Source organism: Monopterus albus, unplaced genomic scaffold, assembly GCF_001952655.1.
Source record: "Monopterus albus unplaced genomic scaffold, M_albus_1.0 scaffold116.1, whole genome shotgun sequence".
Lineage (NCBI taxonomy): Eukaryota > Metazoa > Chordata > Actinopteri > Synbranchiformes > Synbranchidae > Monopterus > Monopterus albus.
In genome coordinates, this window is record NW_018127996.1 from 1,261,528 (window position 1) to 1,286,587 (window position 25,060).

Here is a 25,060-nt window from a genome sequence, read left to right on the forward strand (position 1 = left end):
GAAATTAGTGCATCTTAAAAAATGCAGGCATCAGTGATATATTTTCCCATTGTTTTCCTGTTTGATTTATCTTTTAATTCACAAAATGATGAATTAGCATCTTTCAGTTCATTGTTTTGGTTTTACAGCCCACAATTTTACTATTTTGGTTCACTCTCAGTGCTGTCAACCTCATTTGCAGCCACAGCAAGTAGATGAAATGACTTCTATACTTACATACTTGCAGTGATACAGAGCAATCTGTGATAGTGATACTGAAAGAAAGATCACTGGTTTACCAAAAATGTGAAGGTGTTGTAATGTCCCAAACTGAATGGATTCATCCTCTGTGGAGCATGAATGTGCTCAGCAAGGTTTCTGGATTTATTAGAATAAACTGAAATATTGTGCCGATGGCTATTCTAGAGGAATGGTTTAAGGGGGTCACCAGAAATATTACATTTCATTATTGTGGGGAGCTGTCAATATCCACAGCAGATTTCATGAACTCTGGCCAGTAGTTGCAGACAAATTGTGTTGTGGACCAATGACTAGTACTTTCATTTTCTACCACGGCACAGAAAAAAGTTCACTAAAAGCATGGACTGACATTTCAAGTCTCAATTCAGTCAATAAATGGGTTTCCATTGCTATTTGTTACATGACTTGTATCCTATATTAGTCAGTCCCCACTATCCACCTCAGGCCAGAGTAAAAATGTCAGAAGCTGGCTTTAAAAATCACTGTCTTCAGTGTGATAACTGAAACATGATGCTAACCAGATGGATACTCTGTGTTTGTTCTGCAGGAGTACCTCCTTTTAATTACCCTATGAATCAGCTTTGTAAGTTCTGTGACCTGGAGCTCTCCTCATGTAACGGTACAGGGACCTGCATGTCCAACTGCACCATTACATCCATCTGCGCCAGCAACAGCGAGGTCTGTGTTGCTATCTGGTAGGTACCTGCGAGCATAAAACAGCCTTCATTTCTTAAATGTGATTTACTAGGTAACAGTTCTGTACATTGTTTAATGATTACATCTCTGCTCTGTCTGTCTCTTAGGAGAAAGAATGAGACACATTTCTCTATTGAAACACTTTGCCATGATCCGTCCAAGCCGCTGCATGGCATTATGCTGGATAACTATAACACCTCCACCTGTGTGACAAAGGAGAAGAATACAACAGGTGGGGTGGCTCACATCTGCTCCTGTACTGACGAAGAGTGTAACGACAAGCTCATATTCTCCCCTGGTGAGTACACAAACACAGCACTTACAATATTAATGTATGTATTTACACTAAATCATGGATCAAATTACTGTGTGTAATGTGAAAGGAGTGGCTTGTAGTGAGGGATTTGGTGAGTACAGAGAATTATCTCTGCAGGTCCCCTTGGCTCTGAGTAGTATTTTAGCATCTTTCAGCTCATTGGTTTGGTTTTACAGCCTACGGCTTTATCGTTTTGGTTGAAGAACCAGAAATGTCCCTTGGGAGCTGGTGGAGAGTAAAACAGAGGAGGAGAGTGAACACTGGAATATACATTCATCAGGTGGACACAAACGCCACCCCAAACAAATGCTAATGTTGCTCCGTGTCTGCTGGATGTGGATAGAGATAACTGCTAACTCTTGGGTAATGTAGCCAAAAAAGAAATTAAGGCTGTTTTACTATTTATACTCAACAGTGTATTAGTCCATCCTCACTACTGTCCCCACCCTATCTGTAGCACAGGCTCAAGCTTAATCATTTCAGTGAAAGCTCTTTATAACTACTCACAGTTTGATTTTTTTCATTACTCAGTAATTTCCTAAAACAGCTGGTCACTATAGTTTTCTTTGTAACAGTTACTCCAGCAGGAAAAAATATGCAATTTGTTGGAGACTAGTTTTAGTTGTGGATTAATACACATTAACAGCAGCAACATGATTTATGCAGAACTGAGTCAAAAGAAACTATAGTGTGTGTTCATGACAATGAAGGAACATGTCTCCCAGTTCAACAGTATGGCTCACTGATATGTTTTTAGTTGTGGAGTCCTACAGTATGTCACACAGGAATAAGAGATCAGGCTTTCATGCTTGTTAGTAGAATGCATTCATTGCTGGTTTTGGTCTCTTCATGGAATTCTTTGATAATAAGAAGCATATAAGATATCCTACATCAACTTGATCATTTAAAGATATACTGCATGTTTGTCTAGTCACTCAGCTGCATGTAGTTGATATACAGTAACTGGTTGCACAGGTTCTTGCAAATCACACCCACTTTGAACTTACTAAATACACTGAAGCTTGGCAAAATATGTTATGTTTTACCATATATCTGATCCACCACCTATGAAATCAGCAGGTCATCTGTTCAGACAGGTGTACAGCTGCCACATCTGCCAATATTTGTTTAGCAGAACAGTACATCTGTATTATTTCCTCATGTTACAACTGTAAATGAGTAATCAAGGGTTTGTTTGTCTTTCTTTGTCCTTCGTTCCCTCTGTGTTTAACCAGTTGTCTGTCATGCCTGGTTTCTTTCACTTATAGAGAAACTGTATCTTTACTTATCTTTATTCCATTTTATAATTTTCTCACTTCTTCTTCTTCCTTCTCTGACTTTCTCTCTAAACACTGACAAGGAAACTGTTTGCATGCATTTCTGAATTGTGGGCATTTTTTTCATCTCATTATGGTTGTTATTGACGTGTGAAATGACTGCACCATCATCACAAACAGGAAGTGGAACAGTGGTGTGTGCATCACATGTAAACAGTGTTTGGGGAATCCTCAGCGTAGTCACAGACAGGCAGCCGGGTGTATTATGAGACATGCATTTGGTTGCTGAGAAGAAAAAGTGTGTGAGGCTGTTTAGGCTAGCCACGCTGGAGAGCTCAGACATATGGTTTCCTGTCTGTGCTTAACTCAAATCAGAAACGTCTCCAGCACATAGAGAACAGGCCTCAAAGACACAGGACACCTGTAATAAATGACAGTGAGGTACAGTAGAGTGTGCTGTTATGGGACAGCTAATGTATTCTCTTGCTGTGTTACAGTACAGTACTATCAAAGCAGAATGGCATCAAAAATGGTAACAGTGGATGAGATTAATGCAGATTTTTGTAAATCAACTTACTGTTTTTAGCAACTGCTATCTCAGCTTTTGTGTTTCTGTTGTTAGATATTGCTTTATTTTCTTCTGCAAAATGTAAAGCTAACTGTTTTTAGCAACTACTATCTCAGCTTTTGTGTTTCTGTTGTTATATCACTTGCTATGGCAAAACAAAAATACAGTAAATAACATGAACACAATGTCAGACTGTATTTTTAACTAAAATAATAAAGGTCTGATAAGGTTTGCTGGGCCACAGGATTAGATGACACAGTAATGCAAGTCCTTGTTTGTGTTGTACTTTGGCTGTGTGTGAATATTGTGACAAATTTGTGACTAAGCAAATTCTCATAAATCCATATACATCCAGGGATTAGAAAATGAACCTACTGTATGACTACACTGTGAACAATTTTTATGGAATTTGAAAATACAAGTTGGACTACTTTTTACCAAATAATGTGTTGCGACTAGCAGGTAAGGGTGGAGCCAATATGCAGCCAACACACGGGAGAGGAACAAAAAGGAGTTTATTAAATAACCAAGGAAGGGATTACCAGGTGGAGGAGAGAAGGTTACAGAGGCAGAGTGACACTGGATGGAAATGAGGCAGAGCGGGTTCTGGACGGGACAGGCAGGCTCCGCTGGCTGACAGAAGGTGAGGCAGTCAGGCAGCGTGAAGCTGGAGACGAGGCAGGCAGACGGCAGTGAGCTAACAGGAGACGAGGCAGGTATGCAGCATGGAACTGGGGACGAAGGCAAGCAGGCATTGTGAAGCTACACCGGAGATCGGGATACGCAGGATGGCATGCAGGTTACAAGATAGTGGTCAGGAATAAAGGTGTGTGATCATCAATAAACCTGTGGGGAACGAACGGAAAAGGGGCCTATATATGTGGAGCTGAATCGGGTGATAACAAGCAACAGGTGGAGGTGATGATTAGTGATTGTGCTGGCTGAGGACGTGACAGGCGGGGAAAGAAAGGGAATCTGGGGAGAAAAACAACTAAAAATCAGGACGCAAAGGACCAACATTGACATAATGAGTCCCTAACTCACTAATCTGTAAAGATGTGAGGGTTTTCATGTGTAAATCAAATTTTTACTTTCACAGACACATGTTCACTGGCAAGTAACTCTTCATTCAGTTGCATGCAACACTGACACAAAGATGGTACCCTTGTTCCTCTGCCACTCTTGTTATCCATCTGAGATCTTCTCCCGGGTTTTCCTAACATGCTTGTGTTGATGTAATCTCACAGAATTGAATGCAACATAACCACCCAGTTCTTCTCCTTACACCACAATTCCAAGGAAGCATATCCTGTATCAATATCCTTTGGTGAGTTTGTGTTGCAAATTGAGCACAATCTTGCAGACATGGCTTCACCTACAAACAGCTATTATGTGGGCAGTGAATGTGTTTTAATTTATATATGCATGACCACGACCAGGCAGGAAGTTGTTTACAGTTACTGCACAGAGTGTGTAAATAAGATGGAATTCAGTCTGCTGGTTGTAGCTGATGCTGCACTCTGTTGTTCCTGTTACTGAGCCCTAAAATTTTCAATAAGTATGAGACCTCCTCTTTTATGCACTCTCAGTAACAGTATAAAGACATACAGTACTTTAACAGGAAAGTCTGGGAACTGGAAACACACTCACACACACATTCATTGTCATCCCTTTTGGGGACTTGCCATTGACTTACTGTACATTCAATGACTGGAAACATACCCTAATCTTAACCATAAGCACTACTTGCCTAACATCTAACCTTAATCTAAAACTAACCTCACTTTAAATGAAGTCTTCACCCTAAAATTCAATGATTTACATGGTGAGGACCAGCATCTGGTCCTCACAAGGAGAGCCGAGTCCCCACACTGTGAATAATACCAGACACACACACATACATACACACTTGTACTTCTATCTTTGTGACATCAATCAGTGACATATTGCATTCCCTAGGCCCTTAACCTAACACTTAACCATCAGAACTAAACCAAAACCTAATTCTAACCTGAACCCTAAAACCAAGTCTTAACCCTCAAAAAGATGTTCGAGAAGTGAGAACCGAAAATGTCGTTACTTTCCAAAAATGTCCTCATTCTGTAGCGAAAAATTAAAAAAAAAAATAGAGTACAACAACACACACACACAGCCCTGAGGGTAAGGGTTGTGGTTCCTTCCTCCCATTGAGGACACATGCAGCAGGAAGTCCTTGTTTGTTTACTGGATCACTGCCAGGCCTTATTCCTCTGCAAATGCTTCACATTGTTCTTCCCCAGCATTATATTCTTGTGACATGCTTATAATAGTGTTTGTACACAAGCTTTATTGCTTCAGAGGTTCAGATTCTGGCATTTGTGAGTGAGTTCACATGTTGAAATGTCAGCTTTGTGATCCCACACCAGTTTTTGAATAGTTTTGATGGGCAGCTCAGTGAGAAGCCTGTCAGAGGAATGTGTGCTATGTTGTCACCCTCTCACTGTGGTTATATGGAAAAATGCTTTACTGTATGTAACTAATGAAAAGGACACAGTTCTTTAAGCTCCAACAGCGTAGACCTACAAATCCATCAGGCAGTGCTCTACTCATTTTCATAAGTCTTCTTATTAAAACCATGTTCATAATGTTGATTTTGCTTTACACTTTCCCTAAAACTCATTTTACATCCAGTATACTCTTGACCAAATGTAGTAGTTAAAAAATTTCTGGGGTGGGGTTGTCTATCGAGGCTGGTCCCCATGACATGATTTATCTAATTTTATGAAAATGATGCAGTGTAAAGTTAGATCAAGTGTGAGCTTTGGTCAAGTTTGGGGTAAAGTTTAATTTATTCCCTTCTGCAACTATGTGTAGGTGTATATGTGTGCAGCAAAGGGATTTATGGGTGAATGTAGGTCACTGATGGTTGCCGACGGGCCGACGTGCACACCTGCCATATCTCATCTACTTTTTGTGCAGAGATGCGTCCTGCATGCTGATTGGCTGATCCAACTCTGCTCTGACTGAGACATAGCTGTCTGCTAAGTGGTGTGCTAACAGGTACTCAAAATTTCAAAAGTGGCATTACTTGGCTAGACTGACCACCTGTTCTAAATACAAATGGTTACTTTCTTGCTTGAAACAAATATCAACACTTGTGGCATAATATTGGTCCTAGGCTGAAAACTAAACGGACTTTGAGCCTGGCTCAAAATCTTTTCCATTTCCTGACTTCTATGTTTTCTGTACTTTGCTGTACGAGCACCCTCTAATTAGAGCATTAAGGTATTTCCATGAGTCAGTGTCATTACTGGAGTCAACTATTTTCAGGATTGTGCATGTGTAGGTGTCATTCTCTCTGTACTCTCATTGTATTCTAGTATCTCTTTAAATCAGTTACTCCTGATCTTCAGCTTCCTTGTCGCCATTATCCCCTGTCACCTGCCCTCTTACTCATGCCTCTTTGGTTTATGGACTTTGATTACATGGTCTCTGGTTTTTCATTGCTTCTGTGTTTGGTTTGTTACTTCTGTTGCTCCTGATTGTTTGTTAAGCCTTGTTATTCATGCCCCCAATTCCATAGTAAAGCTCCCTGACAGTGCTGTCTTTGTTGGCTGAGTTTATGTCAGTGTCGTTGTGTTGCTATTAGTCAGGTTGAGCGTTTTGAGTTTGTCTTTGCATTTTAGTCTCTTGTCTTCCCCATCTTTCTCATTAAGCCTAGCCTTGTTATCAAGGCCCTCTTGTGTCTGCGTCTGGGTCCTCCTTTCTAAACGTGGCAACATTTTAAGTTTAAACTGTTAATAATCCCAGTTTGACGCATTTTATGATCCAACCACATCTAACTTCCTACACTTTCCCAGTCATCATGCCAAGGTCATAAACCCTGATCAGAGATAATTCCTCCCACGCCCACTGAGAAAATTGGACCTAGTGACACAGCAGATGTTTCTAATTAAGATCCTGTACAGATGATTTGCAGCAGGCTAACACCGTCTCACAGCCAGTGTCAGTCACACGCGTTTTGGAGTATGTGAACTAGTTGCAGTGGGACGAGAAGCACTGATAGTAAAATAATTCCTTGTCATAACATGCTGTTTGTTTTAGTGCTGCATTTACAGCTCTGTTCTTGTGATAGTCAGTTGTACATGTGTGGAGGTATACTGTGAGGAATGGGATAAAGCTAGAACTAATTCATTTCTAACATGATTTTCTTTATTCACCCAGTATGTTTTAGCACAGGCGTCACCTGATCTCCTCAAAGTAACTTCGTGGGTTATTTTGACACCTTTTGTGATGATTAAATCTTACTTATGATGCAAAGAGGGGGTTTTTAATACAGGGGGTGTTTCTATTTTAATGAAGAAGAAGAAGAAGAAGAGATAAAAATTAGAAAAGAGGAACATTTGATTAGATTACCTTCTTGATTTGGCCTGCAAAGAGGAAGAGGAGACTGAGACGGATATAAAGTGATAAAGGAAAAAGCGGCTCTGTGTACGATCCAAGATCAGTTTTTTATTGCTATATTTTATAGTTCTTCCTTAACTGTGGAATCTTGGCTTGTCATTAGTGAGTATATCAGTCATTCTGTCAAACACCAGACTGTTTTATTGAAAAATGACTCAAACAGGCCAATTCTAAGATGCATAAAAACTAAGGAGAAGAAGACAAAGAAGTACAATGTGAGACAAAAAGAGAGAAGGGTGGCCAATACAGATGAACAATCTACATGGCAAACAAGTTACCAGTAGGTGCAGTAGATTCTCAGAAAGCAAACAAGACCCAGCATTCATGATATGCACGCTCTTAAGGCTGTGCAATTGGGCAATTAGTTGAAAGGGGTGTGTTAAAAAAAATAGCAGTGTCTGCCGTTGACTGTACAGACACAAAACTATGTTGTACAAACGTTTTTGTTTCTAGGATTTAGCAATCCTGTGAATCACTAAACTAATATTTAGTTGTATGACCACAGTTTTTTATAACTGCTTCACATCTGTGTGGCATGGAGTCAACTAACTTGTGGCACCTTTCAGCTGTTATTCCACTCCATGATTCTTTAACAACATTCCACAATTCATTTACATTTCTTGGTTTTGCTTCAGAAACAGCATTTTTGATATCACCCCACAAGTTCTCGATTGGATTAAGGTCCGGGGATTGGGCTGGCCACTCCATAACATTAATTTTGTTGGTTTGGAACCAAGACTTTGCTCGTTTACTAGTGTGTTTGGGGTCATTGTCTTGTTGAAACAACCATTTCAAGGGCATGTCCTCTTCAGCATAAGGCAACATGACCTCTTCAAGTATTTTGACATACGCAAACCGGTCCATGATCCCTGGTATGCGATAAATAGGCCCAGCACCATAGTAGGAGAAACATGCCCATATCATGTAGCTGGGTCTTGTTTGCTTTCTGAGAATCTACTGCACCTACTGGTAACTTGTTTGCCATGTAGCAATGAAAAATATACTAAAAACCTGGATTATTCTGGTTAGTCACATTGTACTGCTATTATTTTGAACAATACTGTAGTTTGTTATCCAGTTTTGCTCAGCACACCAGCCTTGCTGTGGCTGGATTTCTCCACGCTTCACCATATTATGATACCAGGCTGGAGAAAAGCAAGTTATTTATAACATTTAGGATGGCACAATTCCATGGAGAAAGATAGTAAACAACATTAGTGATGTTAAGTCTCATCAATAAGAAGCGTATGTACTGTAATAAAACCCATGGATAATACATACATAATCCTACAGTGAAAGTTTTATTTATTGTATTGTCGGTGTTGTTGTTATTGTCCATCTGGGGGCAGCTCAGCATGCTGAAACTCAACATCTAACATATTCTATAACTTCAAAAAGTTGTCATGGCTGATTTTTAGCATCCTTTGCCTGTTTGTACATGTAGTGTACATGGTACAAAATTAGCATCCATTTGTTGTCAGGATCGTAAGGATTCTTCAGTACTTTTCCAGAGGCATTTCTGTTTTATGAAGTTGCTTGGTGCTTTTTGAGCCCTGAAGTTGTTTTTAAAAAAAGTGAAAAAGGACAACATAGCAAGATTTATTCAACCATTTTCAGTAAAAATGAACTTGCTGCAAGAACCCTTGCTAGTATTTTTGTAGATTGTTAGTCACAATGTTACAGTTCTTGAATGCTTTTCCCCCCACTGGTTTAGACACAGATAACCAGCAAAAATGACTTGACAAGTTGAAAGTTTCAGCTGTGCACAAACAGATAAAAACAAACAACCTGACTTTGTAGCTCCTAAATGCTGCACTGTGTTTTCCAGCTACTCAGCACTATCAGGCAGCATGCAGTTGGTTTATCATTTTGCTGATAAATTCAGTAGATCCAAGAAGAACTTCCGAAGTGACTGATGCTGATATTGATTCATAGTGCACATAGTTGCTGTATTTGATCCTTTGTTACTATAAAAATATTGATTAATGCAGCTCTTCACCCTGATGGGACTTTTATTGGAGAATCCCCCCAGCATGTGCAATGAGAAAACTACTGTACTTCTAGTTTCCTTATACAGGTATGTCTGAATGTTTTTTACTATTCAGATTTATTCCTTTCAATGTAGAAAATACAATTTGTTCAGGTGGAAATTCTCAATCCAGTCAACATGAATAATAATATGTAGAGCCTCATTAGAAGAGTTTTGCTGGTGCAGCAGACAAACTGGCACCACACAGGCCTGTTGGAAGTATGCTTCAGGCTCCTCACCTGTTTCGAATATGAAATCATGTCTGGCGCTGTCATTTTCTGAAGATATATAGTTTGTCACTAGTATCCTTCTAACAACTCTTATGCTCAAACACTGTGAGGATCCAAGTAATTAGCAATTGGTTAGAACATTAAAGGTATGAGTCAGAGATGGCAGTGTCTGAAATCCCACCATTCACCTCCAGAAATGCACACACTGATGACGTGAGTCATTGTGAGCCAGAGGCAAGGATCTATCTATTAGTCTCAATGATGTGTCAGACCTCACTGGACACTGCATGAAAACGCTCTGGCATCCTGATTGGAAAAGACAACAAGAGCTCTATTACCTATTTGTTTGTCTTGGCTGTTTTACCTTGATTAGGATCACTCACACACTCTACTCATGGCAGAAAGACAGCAAGGAAACAGACCTAAAACCCAAAAACCTCCAAGCCATCTTCATACAAACTGTATGGACACATTGAATGTAAGAAATAGTGTCTGTCTGTCTTTTTTTCACAAACTGCTTTTCTACCAGACTTTCTATCAGACCTAAAACTCTGTGTGCTTTTGTATTGAGTTGTTTTAAATCAGTGCATCCAAGGCCTTGGCCTAAAGCAATCACAGAAAGATTTACTGCTTGATAATGACATGCACACAGACACAGAGCCATAAAACAAAGACATTATTTACTATGAATACTTTTATCTTGCATGATCACAGGGCACCCCACTACATGATGGATTCAAAGGCCATCACTTCTTCAAAGAAGCAGAGTTTAAAGCATGTGAGTCAGACATTCTTTACAGCTAATGAGGATATATATAGTCATAAATCAGACAGTTGCATTAAAACAAAGGTTAGAGCACTGGCATGTGTTTGGTGTGATAAAAACAGCCTTAATGTTTATTTCACAAAGCAATTCATTCTTTGCTGTGTCATTGTGCATGCCACTTGCCATACTGCTGTATCAACACCTATCTAGTTCTTGTAGAATAGTTTTTGCATGTGTGCTGCTCTGTCACTTATGGAGCCCTGAAAATGACAAAATGTTGTGAAAGGTTATCAGATAAATCAAAATGACTGTGCTGTTAGCTGCAGCTTACCTGAAAGGTGCCAAGGAAAATGAGAAATGTTAGTTGAGAAAAATAGGAAATACACTGCATACATGATTATAAATGTCATAATGAGCTGAAGAATTTGGCGATGTCATGAAAGATAGGTAGAAAGGTAAAACAAAAAAAGTCAAAAAGGGTCTGTTTTTACCAACTGTAAGTGCATTATTTTATTTCATGTGTATTTAGCTAGCATCATTGTTTATTGATGTAGTCAATTATAGTTTTGACCTTTTATATGTATGTTAAAAATATGAATGTGCTACACTGTAGATGCAGGGTGGTGCAACTTTGCCAGTGGCCAGGCATTGGCACCTCCTGCCTGCCAACCTGATGGCTTTGCTCAGGAGGGTAATGTTTTCCTGAGTCTGAATGAGACACTCTTTGAAAAGGTGCCCATTACCAGGCCAGGCCAGGCCAAGCCGAGGCAGACAGGCTCCTGACTGTTTGCTCCCTGCCGCTAGAGCTCTGAGGGTTGGCTCCTGTTTTGTCCGTGCTGGCAGTCCGAGGAGGTGGCTAATGCTGCACTGTAGCTCAATAGACTGTACAGGCAGCTCACACTATGGGTTGTGTCCACTGTAGGCCTGATGACTTAGTAAACTCCTGAGATCACAAACCTAAAAACACAGACTCATTTGTATAAATCGATGTATAATTCATTTTATAATGGAAAGGACAATAATAACAGCACGCCACAGAGACGGGAACAGCATGTTGTTTTCATAGCAGAGTCTTCAGGAATGATTTTGGTCATTGGCGGTGCTGTTGCTGTATAGGGTAGTGGGAGGAAATTGCAGTGTGTGGCTGCTGCGTGCAGCACCGAAAACATACACATTAGGAAACGTGTCCTCCAAAGACCTGCTTTTACTCCACTACCATCCCTTTGAGTTACTGGATAAAACAGGTACAAATTGAATCTAGACACTGTTTGGATTAGTGGCAAGGTCCGCCAATATTGGATTTAGTTTACCTTCACTTGCACAAGGTTTTCATAGGAAACGATGCAGCATGTAATTTAGTATTAGTGTTCTATTTGATATCAGCCTTACTTTACTTTCACTCACTCTCCAGAGTTTGTTCTGCTGAGCTGTCAACAGATACAGTACACCAGCTGCTCTTCTGTTTTATCCCAGACGAAGTAGCTGCTCAATGAGTGTTTTCTAGTGTTAAACCAGACTTGTTCACCCCCGGTAATGCAGTAAGAATGTAAAACTAATTGACCAACAAAAATGAAACAATGAAAATGTTGCAATGCAGGTTTAGACCAACTTGTAACTTCTCATGTAACCAGCCTAAGCTAAACTATTGCAACAAGACTTCTGCAGCTGCTTCACAATAAAGCCATAATCACTTCTCTACAGTAAAAATTTTACATGAAAGCGTTTCATGCCACTTGAAACGCTGAGTTTGCATCAACACCCTTTTCAGAGTCCCAAATGACTGCTACTCAAGTTCTTTATCAGCCCTTTGTCCCAGCATTGGTGGTTACAAAAACCACCATGTCAGCCCACCTTAGCTTCAGATAGGCAGAAAGAACTGTGCTCATGCGGGCGTTTAGCGGTGCTAGCTAAAACAAAAAACATGGCTTGACAGCAAGCAACTGTGAATCATGTTGGCAGCAGTCAGAGTCTGAACATGCTACATTATGAACCTCTTCATGGCTGACTTTTATGATTCAATTCAAAGGCTGTCTTCATGTCATCAAGAACCCACAGTAGTTTAGCTCTTGGATGGGGCGGGGTTTATAACATGCTACTAGCCAAATACAGTTGACATGCTGTAAAAGCCAGCAGAGGCTTTATCTGACTGCTGTACCGACTGGAGGTCACTCTAAAATTTTGTTGTACACGTTACAATGACAATGAAAGATTATCTTATTTTATTTTATCTTTTCCTCTTCTGCATCACTGTTTGCACATACTATATGTGTTTGATCCAGTTTATTTGGGTAGCTGTGGCTCAGGAGGTAGAGCGGGTCCTCTCCTAACTGGAAAGTTCACGGTTCTGTTCCTGGCTTCTCCAGTCCGCATGTCGAAATGTACTTGAGCAAGACACTGAACCCCCAGTTACTCCCAGTGATGTCACCGGTGTGTGAGTGCTTGGGAGTGCAATTGGGTGAATGGCCAAAAAGTGTGAAAGCACTTTGAGTGTGCTGCAATGCATATAAAAGTGCTATACAAGTATAAGACCATTTACCATTGTAAATCTTGTACAGTAATCCAACACCAATCTTTGGCTTTCTACTCAGCATTGTGTGCTGCACATACCAATCTTACATATTGTATTTCATTTTCTCACCACCTTTTCATTTATCTTATCTTTCATTTTCTTTTCCAGATGTAGATCCAACTCCAGGTGATCCATTGGTTCCTGTAATCCTGGTGAGCCTGCTGCCCCTGCTGGTGATGGGGATTGTGATTGTGATAATGTTCTACTTGTACCGAGCTTACCAGCAACGCATGCACAACCAGGAGTGGGAGAGCAGCATTAAGAAGCGCAAGCCAAAAGCTGGAGGGCTGGACTGCAGCGATGCCTGTGCCATCATGTTGGATGATGACAGGTCAGACAGCAGCTCAACGCACGCCAACAACCTGAACCACAACACTGAGCCACTGCCTATAGAGCTGGATCTGCTGGTATGCAGACTTAGTAGTATTTTACAGTTATTTTGTGGACCTATACTATACTCTCCCATTCTCACTAAAGTGGTCATTTTTCATCTTCTTCCAGGTGGGAAAAGGTCGATTTGCTCAGGTATACAAGGCTAAGCTGAAGCAAACCACCTCAGATCAGTTTGAAACCGTGGCTGTGAAGATTTTCCCCTTTGAGGAGTACGCTTCCTGGAAGAACGAGAAGGACATTTTCTCTAATACGGACCTTAGGCATGAGAACGTCCTCCAATTTCTGACAGCTGAGGAGCGGAAGGTGGAGAAACAGTACTGGCTTATCACTGCCTTCCACCCAAGAGGAAACCTGCAGGTGAGAGCACTTCTGTCAGGGTAGCCAGCATTAGTGTAGCACTATTACTCCATGTTGTAAAATATTGTTCCCACAGCAGATACTCTTTTTTTTTTCTATCATGCAAAGTTAACCTGTTTGAAAATCTCCAGCCATTTTTTTCACACTGCTACAAATCCCATCATCCCTTTCCAGGAGTACCTGACACGTCATGTGATCAGCTGGGAGGAGCTGCAGGTGCTGGGCAGCTCTCTGGCTCGGGGTGTCGCCCACCTCCACAGTGACAGACTCCCCTGTGGACGCCCTAAGGTAGGAATGTCTGGAACTGTTAATCAGTGCTTTACATGCATTAGAGCTGAAGAATCTGAGGCTGCATAAAAGGTATTTAATGATTATAATATGTGTAGAAGAAGCAGTATATTAGACCACCAAATTATAAACTTAAGGTTCAAAGCATTACATGAAACAGTGTTACATATAGTGCTATTAAAAATAATTGCAATAGTCATTATTGTCTAATTATACCTATCCTGTCATTTCAGGTCTTTGAGCTTTAACAGTGGTGGGAATGAAAAAGTTAAGAGCTTATCACCCTGTGAGCAAGAATGTATTTAGTAATTTTCATGGGAGTTAAGTTAGTAAATTTTAAGATACTTTGCGTGTACAGTTGATATTTTGGCCTGACAGGCTGGTGCTACAGGAAAGGTTGGGAAGCACCAGAAAAGACGAGGGGTTATTCTCTAGGGAACATAAATAGTCACAATAAATTTAATTTAAAATAAATTTAATGGAAAAATCTAGCCATCAGTTTCCTATACAGTCGGTAAAGGGCGGTGTTGCATTTTAACGGAGATGGCTAAACAAACCAGACTCACATAATATTAGGTTATCTAAAACCAGACACATGGTCCCAGCAGTCTTTTCTTTAATAAAAGTGGACCACAATGTTCAAAAACACTTCTAATAAAGTACAAATTTCACCTTTATGTGGCTTGTCCTTGTGGGCTTTGTTATTCTTTTTCTGCAATTTGTTGAGGTCCAACCTTAATGTACAGCTATGCATCGAACACAGGTCACCCTTGAAGTGGATATTCCCACCCCACTCCCTGACCACAGGGGGAGGCATTTAGTAAATTGCTGCTTGGCCTACCAAAATGAGGAGGAGAAGATGATAAACTACTGGTTGGGGCTGCCTTCTATTGTAATTCACACTGGCTGACAAAAAAATATATGGTAAAATAAGAACAAAAGCTCAACTAGAAGAGTCTCAGTCGACTCTCGACTAATGATTCAACTATTCAACTATTAGGGGGCAGCCATACTTGTATAATAAGTTACTAATTTATTATGAGGGTCGTGCAAAGGGGTATCTCATGTGTTCACACTAGAAAGTTCATGGCAATGTGTTTGTTAGACTGTGATATTTATTGTAACCAACAGAATTTTCATCAAAAGAGAATTTTAAAAAATATCTCCACAGATATTCACAGCACAGTAATGGTAACCAAACATTTTAAAATGTGTTTATATGCCTTTTGTTTGTATGTGCAAGTTCATATTTGCTCTTTGGATTGTTCATGTTTATCCTAAGATTGTCTACTTTAATGCTTTTTTTAAAAACTTGGACAATTCTACTTGTTTTGTGCCTAAAGGTGCCCATAGTCCACCGTGACTTGAAGAGCTCCAACATCCTGGTAAAGAATGACCTGACAAGCTGCTTGTGTGACTTTGGGCTTGGACTTTGTCTGGACAGCAGCCTGTCTGTGGATGACCTCGCCAACAGTGGCCAGGTCAGGTGGCAAACCGCTTCTAAGAACTTTTGTTCCTTATTATTTCCTTGTTATCGATCATTATTTTAGCAAGACTGGGTTGAAAGAGTACACTGCTCTTTGGTATTTCAGGAAGTCACTTAACTTCTCCCTGCTGTATTCCAGATAGGAATTGCAAAATGGCAGCAAATGACCTATAGAGTACCAGACTTTCTACAGCAACTTGTCCATTCTTCATATACAGATATGACCAGTGATGGAAGAATTACGTGGTTCTTTATCTTAAGACAAAGTAGAAATACACCCTACACTGCAAAAATATTGTGTTACAAAAAATCTATGCATTTAAAAGAGGCCTATTTAAGGCTGCATTCACTAAGATTTTGCACAAATTCAGATAAATCAAGTAAAAAATTGTCTAGATGTGTTGTCTCACTGCTGTACCAAACCTCCACCCCAGCTCTGTTATCTTCAGTCCTTGTGTTTATTTCTTGCCCTCTGTGGCCACTGTTGTTAAAATCCACGCTGCACTTCTTCCACACCCCGATGATCCGAGGTTATAAGATGCATTTTTCAAACCAGTATGGCTCATTTCAGATAGAGACCATGGAGGCTGCCTGTGCAGGTACAACCCAAGATGGGAGTGGACCTGTTAGAGCCAGGAGGCCATGTTCTGTAGCACAGATAGAGTGTGACACAGAACGAGGCAAAACCATGGTTAACATCAGTTTGGCATGGAGAGCATTAAAAGCTTCCAAAGGACTAAAGTTTGACATGGATGTGGATTTCTTCCTTCTAGACACCTAAGTATCGTAGCTGGCTAACATGTATATAATGGCATCATTAACAAGCTAATGTTAGACTTTCAGTTTTGTACCTTTGTAACCAATTATTCTGGCTGTTTTGTAGATTTGTTCCAATTAACTGCAGCATTAATGTTTTGTTGTCCAATTAGCAGAAACCATGTGTGTGAAAAGTAACAAATAATTAAAGTTGTTAGCTAAGTGTTTCGCATTAAAGCTATATTTCTCAATATTTGCATTGCACTGAAATCTAGTAGAGTAGATGTATAGAGCAGCATGAAATGAAAGTAGTAAAGTAACTAAAACAGTACTTAATTAAAGTACTTTCTTTTTATCACTGAATATATTCACTGCTACAGTTCTGCCCTGCGACATTTCCTGTTAGTCTCAGGTAACAGTGGTTACAAACAAAGTACTACTGCCAGGTGTTTATTGTGTAGCTACTGTACAAGTTGTGGGTTTTGAAGAGAAAGCACATAATATGCTGTTATGGCAACTCTCTGTTTACCATCAAAGCCCCATTACCACAGCTTCGATCTGGCTTTTGGTGAGAAACAAGCTGGCTGTGTTTGATTTGTCTACTTCTGTCAGTCTCTCTCTGTGTTCATGTGTTTTGATAGCATAAACCTCATTTGCTGTCACAACAAATCTGACAGGGACAATATCTCAAGGAATGATGGCAGACGTAAAGGTCTTGTTGTGACATGCAATCTTTTTCTCTGTCAGTGCTACTTTGTTTTTCTTGTTTTTGATTTGTGATTGGAAATGCATTAATGGCAGTGAGTGCTAACCTCTGCCCCCCACCTGAGCATACAAACATACACATACAGTAGATACATCAAAAGCCAGGGTATGATTTGGAAACCACACACCTTCCTGCTAATTTTCATCTCTATCCTTCCTTGTTAGTTGCAGAATGAAGAGTGAGGTGCTTTTGTTCCTGTGCTGTTTTATCCATCGATTTTTCCATTCAAATGTTCAAATCATGATTCTTGGCTGCACAGTGGTACTCCATTCACAACTGGAAACTGGAAATGACCAGCTGGTAATGTGAACCCTATGTGTGTGTCCAGCTTGGAAAATCGAGTGAAGAAACATCCACAAAACGTTCGTTGTCCTCCATAAAAATTCTCTTCCACGTGCAACACCATCAGTACTTTGCAACCACAGCCAGTAAGCTTGTGCGACTACACATTTTGATAGCTATAAAGTTATGCATTGCTGAAAACCAAAGTTAAGAGTTCACTGTGTGTTATTAAACTAGAGGGAACAGTAGTGCTTTGTAGTATTTATAATGTTCTAGTTTCTTACATTGATAATTCTGACATGAGCCAAAGCAAACATTAAAATCATAACAAAACCTCAGCAGGGACTGTGACCTCCAGCTCTCACAGGTATTAGAATGAGTGTCATCACACCTGCAGTGATTGTTGTACTGCCAGGTGTAATTATTGTTGTTGTTATTATTATAACAGATTTTTTTGCTAGCAGGGGCCTGCCCTCACTGAATAGTGTGATGAAGGGAGATGGTATGCTTGTATACTTTGCAGTTTTGGGGAAGGCTAAGGAGGTCAGCACCACTCTCGGGCACTGGCAGACCCCCAGCAGGAACAGGAGAATAGGATAGAAAAAAAATGGCGGGGGGGGGGGAATGCTGGTGGGTAACAAGCGGAAGAGGAAGTACTGTATGAAGGTTCAGGGAGTTTAAATAGTGTGGGAACGGAAGGGGTTTAGTTCAGGCATGGTCCCAGTCCTGAACTTCAAACAACTATCTCCATTTTGAATTCAAAAGTTCATATGTTGTTTACAGTGCCGGAGGGGTGGGGCAAACCTGTCTTGCAGCAGGTTTGTCCCACAGGTTTCTGAACTGGGACTTGCTGGTTTTCACCTGGGGGCTTGACGTGAAACTTATTGGTCTTAACTTCAAATGGATTTGTCTTGATTTGGAGCTTGACTTGGAAATTATATTCGAATAGATAATTGACTTGTTGGTCTTGATTTTGGACTTGACTTAAAAGTTATCAGTCTTAACTGGGGGCTTCACTTGGAACCTATAGGCTTTGAACTAGGACCTGACTTGGGACTAACTGATTGTTATGGAAACGCTCGACACAAGGGTGAGCGAGCGGAGAAAACAGCAGACCCAGGCAGCTGGCTTCGGTGCAAGCAAAGATTTATTTACAGTGTTTAAGTAGTGCATCAATATATACAAAGTGAAGTGGTGAATATAACCGGGTGTCGACCAGCAGTAGCAGGAGTTATGGTACGTGGAGTGATGAAGGACCGGGCTGCAGGGGTCGGAATCACTCCTGGGCTGGTCGGGCAGGAGATCCGGCTGACAGAGGAGGTAATAGGAGAGATACAGTTAAATTGGAGACTGTGCATCGACCTGTGATGGTGGTGGTTGGTGGAGCTGAGGGTGCCAGGATCCAGAGGAGAGGTCCAAACGTAGAAGGAAGCAGTGAACACACAAACATACGTAGAACAACGGACCAAACAAGAAAGAGCAATAATCCTAGGGAGGTCTGACGACGGAGAAAGAACTAGCAGGGGAGTGATGGGTGAGCAGAGTATAAATGAGGAGTGAGACAAAAGAGGCGCAGCTGATGAGTGTCGGAAAATCAGGGCAGGTGTGTCTAATCAAATAATCAGTGTGAGGGAGCTGAGAGAAAAGAGAAGAAAGGAAGGTGCAGCCGGGCAAACCTGACACTGATCTTGACCTCTTTTCACACCTTCAAGATTTTACAAGGAACTCATCTGAGCATACACAAACACTGCAACACAACAGCAACCTGAAAGACTAATATGATATGGCATTAATTGTCTGTGTGGTATGCCAAGGTGAGAGTGACATGCTGTTATTTTATTTAGTTATTTATTTGTCTACCTGATTACAGAAATCCTAAGTCCATTCCTATGCTTGCTGTATGTGTGTGTGTATATGTGTGTATAAACTCTTTCTGGTGTCTCTGTGCTGCAGGTGGGTACAGCACGTTACATGGCTCCGGAAGTGCTGGAGGCCCGGCTCAATCTGGAGAACATTGAGTCCTTCAAACAGACTGACATTTACTCCATGGCCCTGGTGCTGTGGGAGATGACATCCAGGTGTGAAGCAATTGGAGGTCAGTGCACCCACACACACACCAGAAGCACACACACATTCAGTAACTACCTGTTTCAGGATGTGGTAGTATGAAGTCGTGATAAATGAGCACACACACTCAGTGATACCACAGCGAATCCTGCTGAGATGAGTTGACTCAACAGTGACAATGCATGTCATGTTATAGGTTATCACAACAAAAGCTCAGCAGGCATGCCGATTAGCCGGTAGTGATGTCATCATGTAAGAGTAGAGTGCAGCAGATGTTTTTGTCACAACAATGAAGGTGTGTGTTAGGTTTTACTTGCGGATTAGTTCTTGCATGTAGCAACACAGGCAACATTTGAAACTGTGCAACATCTGTAACAGGATGCTTGGTCTCCTCAGTTGATGTTCTTCATGTGGATAATTAACTCCACTCACTTTTATGCATGAAATACCTTAATGGGTAATGCTGGTGATTTTTTTATTTTTTTTTATTTTCATTTTTCTCAAATCCCATAAAGGGGCTAAAACCATCAATGAAATTTGTGTGCTCACTGACTTGTGTCAACATAGATCTTAGGTTAAGTGTGGCTGTCACTGTGTACAGTTTACAGTGAGAGAGCCAGCTGCTGTAGCTTCTCTGCTGCTACAGTAAGTGTACCACTAAGCATGAGAAGTGGATCGTGCAGATGCACGTGCCACTCTTGCTAATGTTAAATAACATTGTCTTGTAGGTCATTTGCTGTTTCAGACTAGATGATAAGTAAGTTTTTTTTCCTTCTCAATTCAGTTTGACCACAATATTCTGGTTGCCACTGGGATGTGATGAACCTGATGATGAAGGCCTTGGAGTGTGAGAAATAACTGTATTTGGTATATTTCTGCCATAAGCTGGAAGTTCATTGCTTAGAAAAGAAATAAAGAAGAATCGTATGATGTTTAGTTTTAGTTCTTACAATCAGCATAAATACTAAAAGCATGAGAACTTCTACTGTAGGCATCCAAGAGAAAAATAAAATTTCAATTAGACCAGTAATCTGTACTCCTAATACCTACTGTACATGCACAGTACTAACAGTGTGTCTCTACTGTACGCCTATGTGTGTTTGTGACCTAAATATTGCAGACGGTGCAGGTAAGTGCTTCTTGCAGTGAATGAGGGTTTGTGTGTCAACAGGGAGGGTGATGGTCTTGTTTGTCAGATTACACTTCAATCGCAGCTCCAGGAATCTGAGGAATGTCTGACATGTGCGGGAGACAAACTGAGCTCTTCTGTTGCCCTTCTTTGGGCAGGAAATCAGGAAGAGCACCAGAGTGGATACTGTACCTGCTCCGCCAAGATGTGCATGTGTGTATGAGTGTCTGTGCTCACAGGAATAGGAAGATTAAAGTAAGAGTATATTTCATGCTCAAATTGAATTGTGCGTGTGACTGTGTGTATCTCTATAGGCATCATCTACCGATGTGGCCAGTCAAATACAGACTTTTCCAGCTTTACCTAGCTGGCTAATTAAACTGAAATTATTTCTATGAGTTGATTGAAATGACTGGCTCCAGCTTACATACATTATATTCTGAAAGGCTGAGGCTGAAGCTGCATGATTTGACAGCTATTGGTGATTTGACTCCATGGATCCACTTCCAGTCGCTACTATGCAGAATCTGGTTGCAAACTCTCTCACAAAAGCAAGATATAGTCCACACATTTACTACATTTTGGCATCACTTTGGCAAAGTGGCAGGATGTGGTGATGTGTCGTACATTTTTATATACTGTAGACTACATGGCCGACATGGCAATGCTAAAATCCCACTGAAGTTTCATATTTGTTTGTTTTTCTGCCACAGCACATGTATCTGCTTTGTTCTCCTCTGAGAAAAAATCTGAAACTAAAATGTCGAAATTTACTGTTATGTAGATGGAGACCTTTATTTTTATACAGTATTGTCAACATTTCATTATAGGATTTTTATTGACTATAGAACCAAGTCTTAACCCTCAAACAATTCTGTGGGCTGAACAAAACATTGTCAGCCTTAGGTTTTAATCTTGGTCACATAGATAGAAGTACATATACACACAACACAAAAACTCCAGTCTCCTCCCTGTAAAGAGGGAGTCACTGAGACATTTAGAACTAGAAAGCTACACTACAGCGCACGTGTGTGTGTGTCTGTCTATGTGTTTTAGAGAGAGCGATATACCTACATAGAGACGGAGGTAGTAGACAGACACACTCATGTAGCCCTGTTTCTGTTTCTCTGTCTGTGTTAATCTGGGATTGTGTGTATGTGTGTTTCCTCTGTCTCCACCCTAACAACAGGGCACAGAATTATGAATAGAAATACTACCCTGCGCTGGCATTGTTGTTGTGGTCAGTGATAGTACATGTTCTGTGTGCCTCTGAGCATTTTATTTACATATCCTGATTTAGCCTGCAGGGTGTGGCAGGGCCTGTGTGTTCTGTCTGAGCTGAGGGTTATTCAGGGTTATGGAATGGGCTGAAGGGTTTGCACTGTGCCAAGCAAAAGCACTGTGGTCCATGAGGGTTGTTCACAGAGTAAGAGGGGGTAAAAAGAATAGTTCAACACTTCTTGGAAATGCATGCACTTGTCCTTTTTTGCTAACAGTTATTAATAGAAGACTAATGCTATTCTGTTTGTAAAGTGTTTAGCTGGAGTTTTGATGCAAGATGGCGCTCCTCGGGATGCAGCGTAGCAGTTCACTCGGAGTCAGGTTGTTTCTCTTTTGTCTCTTTTTTGATTATTTGTGCCGTGTTAAAGCAACAGTAAAGACCATAAACTTTATTTATGACCAGGTGACTTTGTTACTGCTAAGAGAGCGTCTTTTTGGAGATTTTGACCCAAGCATGTTTGACTCTCACGCAAAGCTAATATGCTATGTCAACACGACACCAGGCCGATCCCCGGCAGACAGCTCATAAACTGAATGAACTCCACGCTTGGATTACTTTGCAGAAGGACATACAGGACACTCTCCCTGCTGTGTTTTTGTAAAACATGGCTGGGAAAAGAGACTCCTGATGAGGGTATAACTCTGAATGGTTCAGACAGGATCGCAGCAAGACCCGCGGAGGAGGAACGGCCGCCTTCATCAAACAGTCCTGGTGCACAGACTGTAAGAGTCTCTCTAAATTCTGTTCTGAAGATATGGAATATTTAACACTAAAGCTAAGGTCATTTTATTTACCTCGAGGGCTGCATCATTGTGAATGTAGTTTACGCCCCCCCCATCAGGCAAAGAGGAAGCTGCACTGAAGGAACTTTACAGAATGATTAATGAGCATGGAAACACATATCCTGATGCTGCTTTTATTATTCTGGGGGATTTTAACCACTGCAATCTCAGGAAAAGCCTAAACTGTATCAGTTTGTAACCTTTCCTACTAGAGGAAACAAAACACTGGACCAATGTTACAGTAACATTAGAAACGCTTTCTCAGCTGAACCTAAACCTCATTTTGGTAGATCTGACCACCTAGCAATCCGGCTCAAACCTGCTTACACCAAACGACTCAAGGTGAAACCAGTCTCGGTGAGAACTGTTAACACCTGGAACGACAGCCTGCAGGGCTGTCCAGAGGCCACCTACTGGAGCATCTTCAAAGGGGCCACAGACAACATCCATGAATGTGCATAGACTGTGAGTGACTACATCAGCTGGGGCACATCCATATGCGCACCAGCCAGAACGGTGCATGTTTTCCCCAACCAAAAACCCTGGTTTAATAGCGATATAAAACAGAAAATCAGGAAGAGACGAGAGGCTTTTAAGTCAGGGGACCAAGCGGAGTACAGGAAATCCCAGTCCATCAGAGCTGTAAAGAGAGCATACTTGCAAAAACTGGAGAGCTACTATATGAATAACAACACGCGCAGTATGTGCCAGGGACTCCAGGCAGTCACAAACTACAGGAATAAATCAACAAACACAGACCCCCAGGACGCCACCCTCCTGGACAGCCTCAACAACTTTTATACGAGGTTTGACAGGATGAACACGGACACCCCCTCAAAATCCCCCTGAGACTCAGGGAACACTGCTTTTCAGGTGATGCACAGACAGGTCCTGAAGGCCCTGAGACAGGTAAACCCCCATAAGGCAGTGGGACCAGATGGTGTCCCCCCTAGAGTGTTGAGAGCCTGTGGAGATCAACTAGCTAGTGTGTATACAGACATCGTCAGCCTGTCCTTAACCCAAGCAGTAGTTCCTTGCATTTTCAAAAAGTCCATTATCATACCGGTCCCTAAGACATCAAACACTGAATGACTTCAGACCAGTGGATTAATGTCCATCAGTCTGTCAGTCCTGGATTGACTGGTGACAAGATGGCGCCAGTGTTGGTGGCTGCTCGTCTGTTGCTCTCATTCTGGCTGATGATTGTGGCGTTTTTAATTGTCAGTGTATCAAGGATGGAGTCTCTGCTGGTGTACGATCGCCGGTTCCTTTTGGACCTTCAATCTAAGGGCAGGGATCTACAGTGCCTTGCGAAAGTATTCGGCCCCCTTGAACTTTGCGACCTTTTGCCACATTTCAGGCTTCAAACATAAAGATATAAAACTGTAATTTTTTGTGAAGAATCAACAACAAGTGGGACACAATCATGAAGTGGAACGAAATTTATTGGATATTTCAAACTTTTTTAACAAATAAAAAACTGAAAAATTGGGCGTGCAAAATTATTCAGCCCCCTTAAGTTAATACTTTGTAGCGGCCAACACAAACTAGACTTTTTCAGTAATTTGTTGCTTTGCTTTCCTTCATCAAAAGGACCTAAACAATTGTTAACCTCAGCTCGAAAATGATTTTCAGAACTCAAAGATCTCCGGTACAGCCTAACACTAAACAATTCCTCATGATCTGCCTCTGCAGGGGTACTAATGCCATCGGAGCCACACTGTATAAAACAAATACATGAAACGATCGATTTAATTCATGTAGACTGATGAATGCACTTTTGACTGTTTTGGCATTTTGTGATGTGACTTTGTGGTGTTGGGTGCCTTTAATCCTTGTGTATTTCATCTCACTCCAACAGTGTGTGAATACATTTTATATACTTCTGTTTGCAGGAGTGTGTGTGTGTGACAGACAAATAACATATGTACAATAGGTCAGAACAAAACTATCTGCCCAGTTAATGTAATTGTAATATGATCGTTAAATTGGCTCATGGATAGATGTTAAAACGAACCACCCTGTTGTTTATCTGTATTCAATGGCCCGTGAGTCAAAATTCACACCTAAAGTCATTCAAATGAATCATCATTAGCGTGGAAGGAAAATACTTAAACAAGTCTCACTCATCCACTAACATGAATTAGCGAATTGCGTGTTTGCTTAACTGCAACTAACAAAACGAGGATGTAGGTAAATATTGAAATTCCCTTCGATTGGTGGCCAGTCTGTAAAGCACCGGGTGAGCAGGCGCTCCCTATTGATGAGCTTCAGCTAATCCATCGCATTTCCCTGTAAATAGCTTTCTGCATGAGAAAGAGACCCCCCCCCCCCCCCC

The 25,060-nt window shown here is 41.0% G+C and overlaps 1 protein-coding gene across 2 annotated transcripts in view; it reads left to right on the forward strand.

Moving 5' to 3' along the window:
• The window catches only part of LOC109966655 (TGF-beta receptor type-2-like), a 48,704-nt gene that overhangs the window by 12,226 nt on the left and 11,418 nt on the right, over positions 1-25,060 (forward strand). Inside the window, exons 2-9 of one of the 2 annotated variants that reach the window (XM_020611676.1) lie at positions 788-935; positions 1,044-1,234; positions 13,243-13,286; positions 13,377-13,541; positions 13,636-13,884; positions 14,059-14,172; positions 15,516-15,653; positions 19,416-19,557. In XM_020611676.1, the coding sequence (XP_020467332.1) occupies positions 788-935; positions 1,044-1,234; positions 13,243-13,286; positions 13,377-13,541; positions 13,636-13,884; positions 14,059-14,172; positions 15,516-15,653; positions 19,416-19,557 (1,191 nt within the window). Of the gene's footprint in view, positions 1-787; positions 936-1,043; positions 1,235-13,242; positions 13,542-13,635; positions 13,885-14,058; positions 14,173-15,515; positions 15,654-19,415; positions 19,558-25,060 lie in introns of both variants that reach the window. The other variant, XM_020611675.1, reaches the window with a different exon arrangement.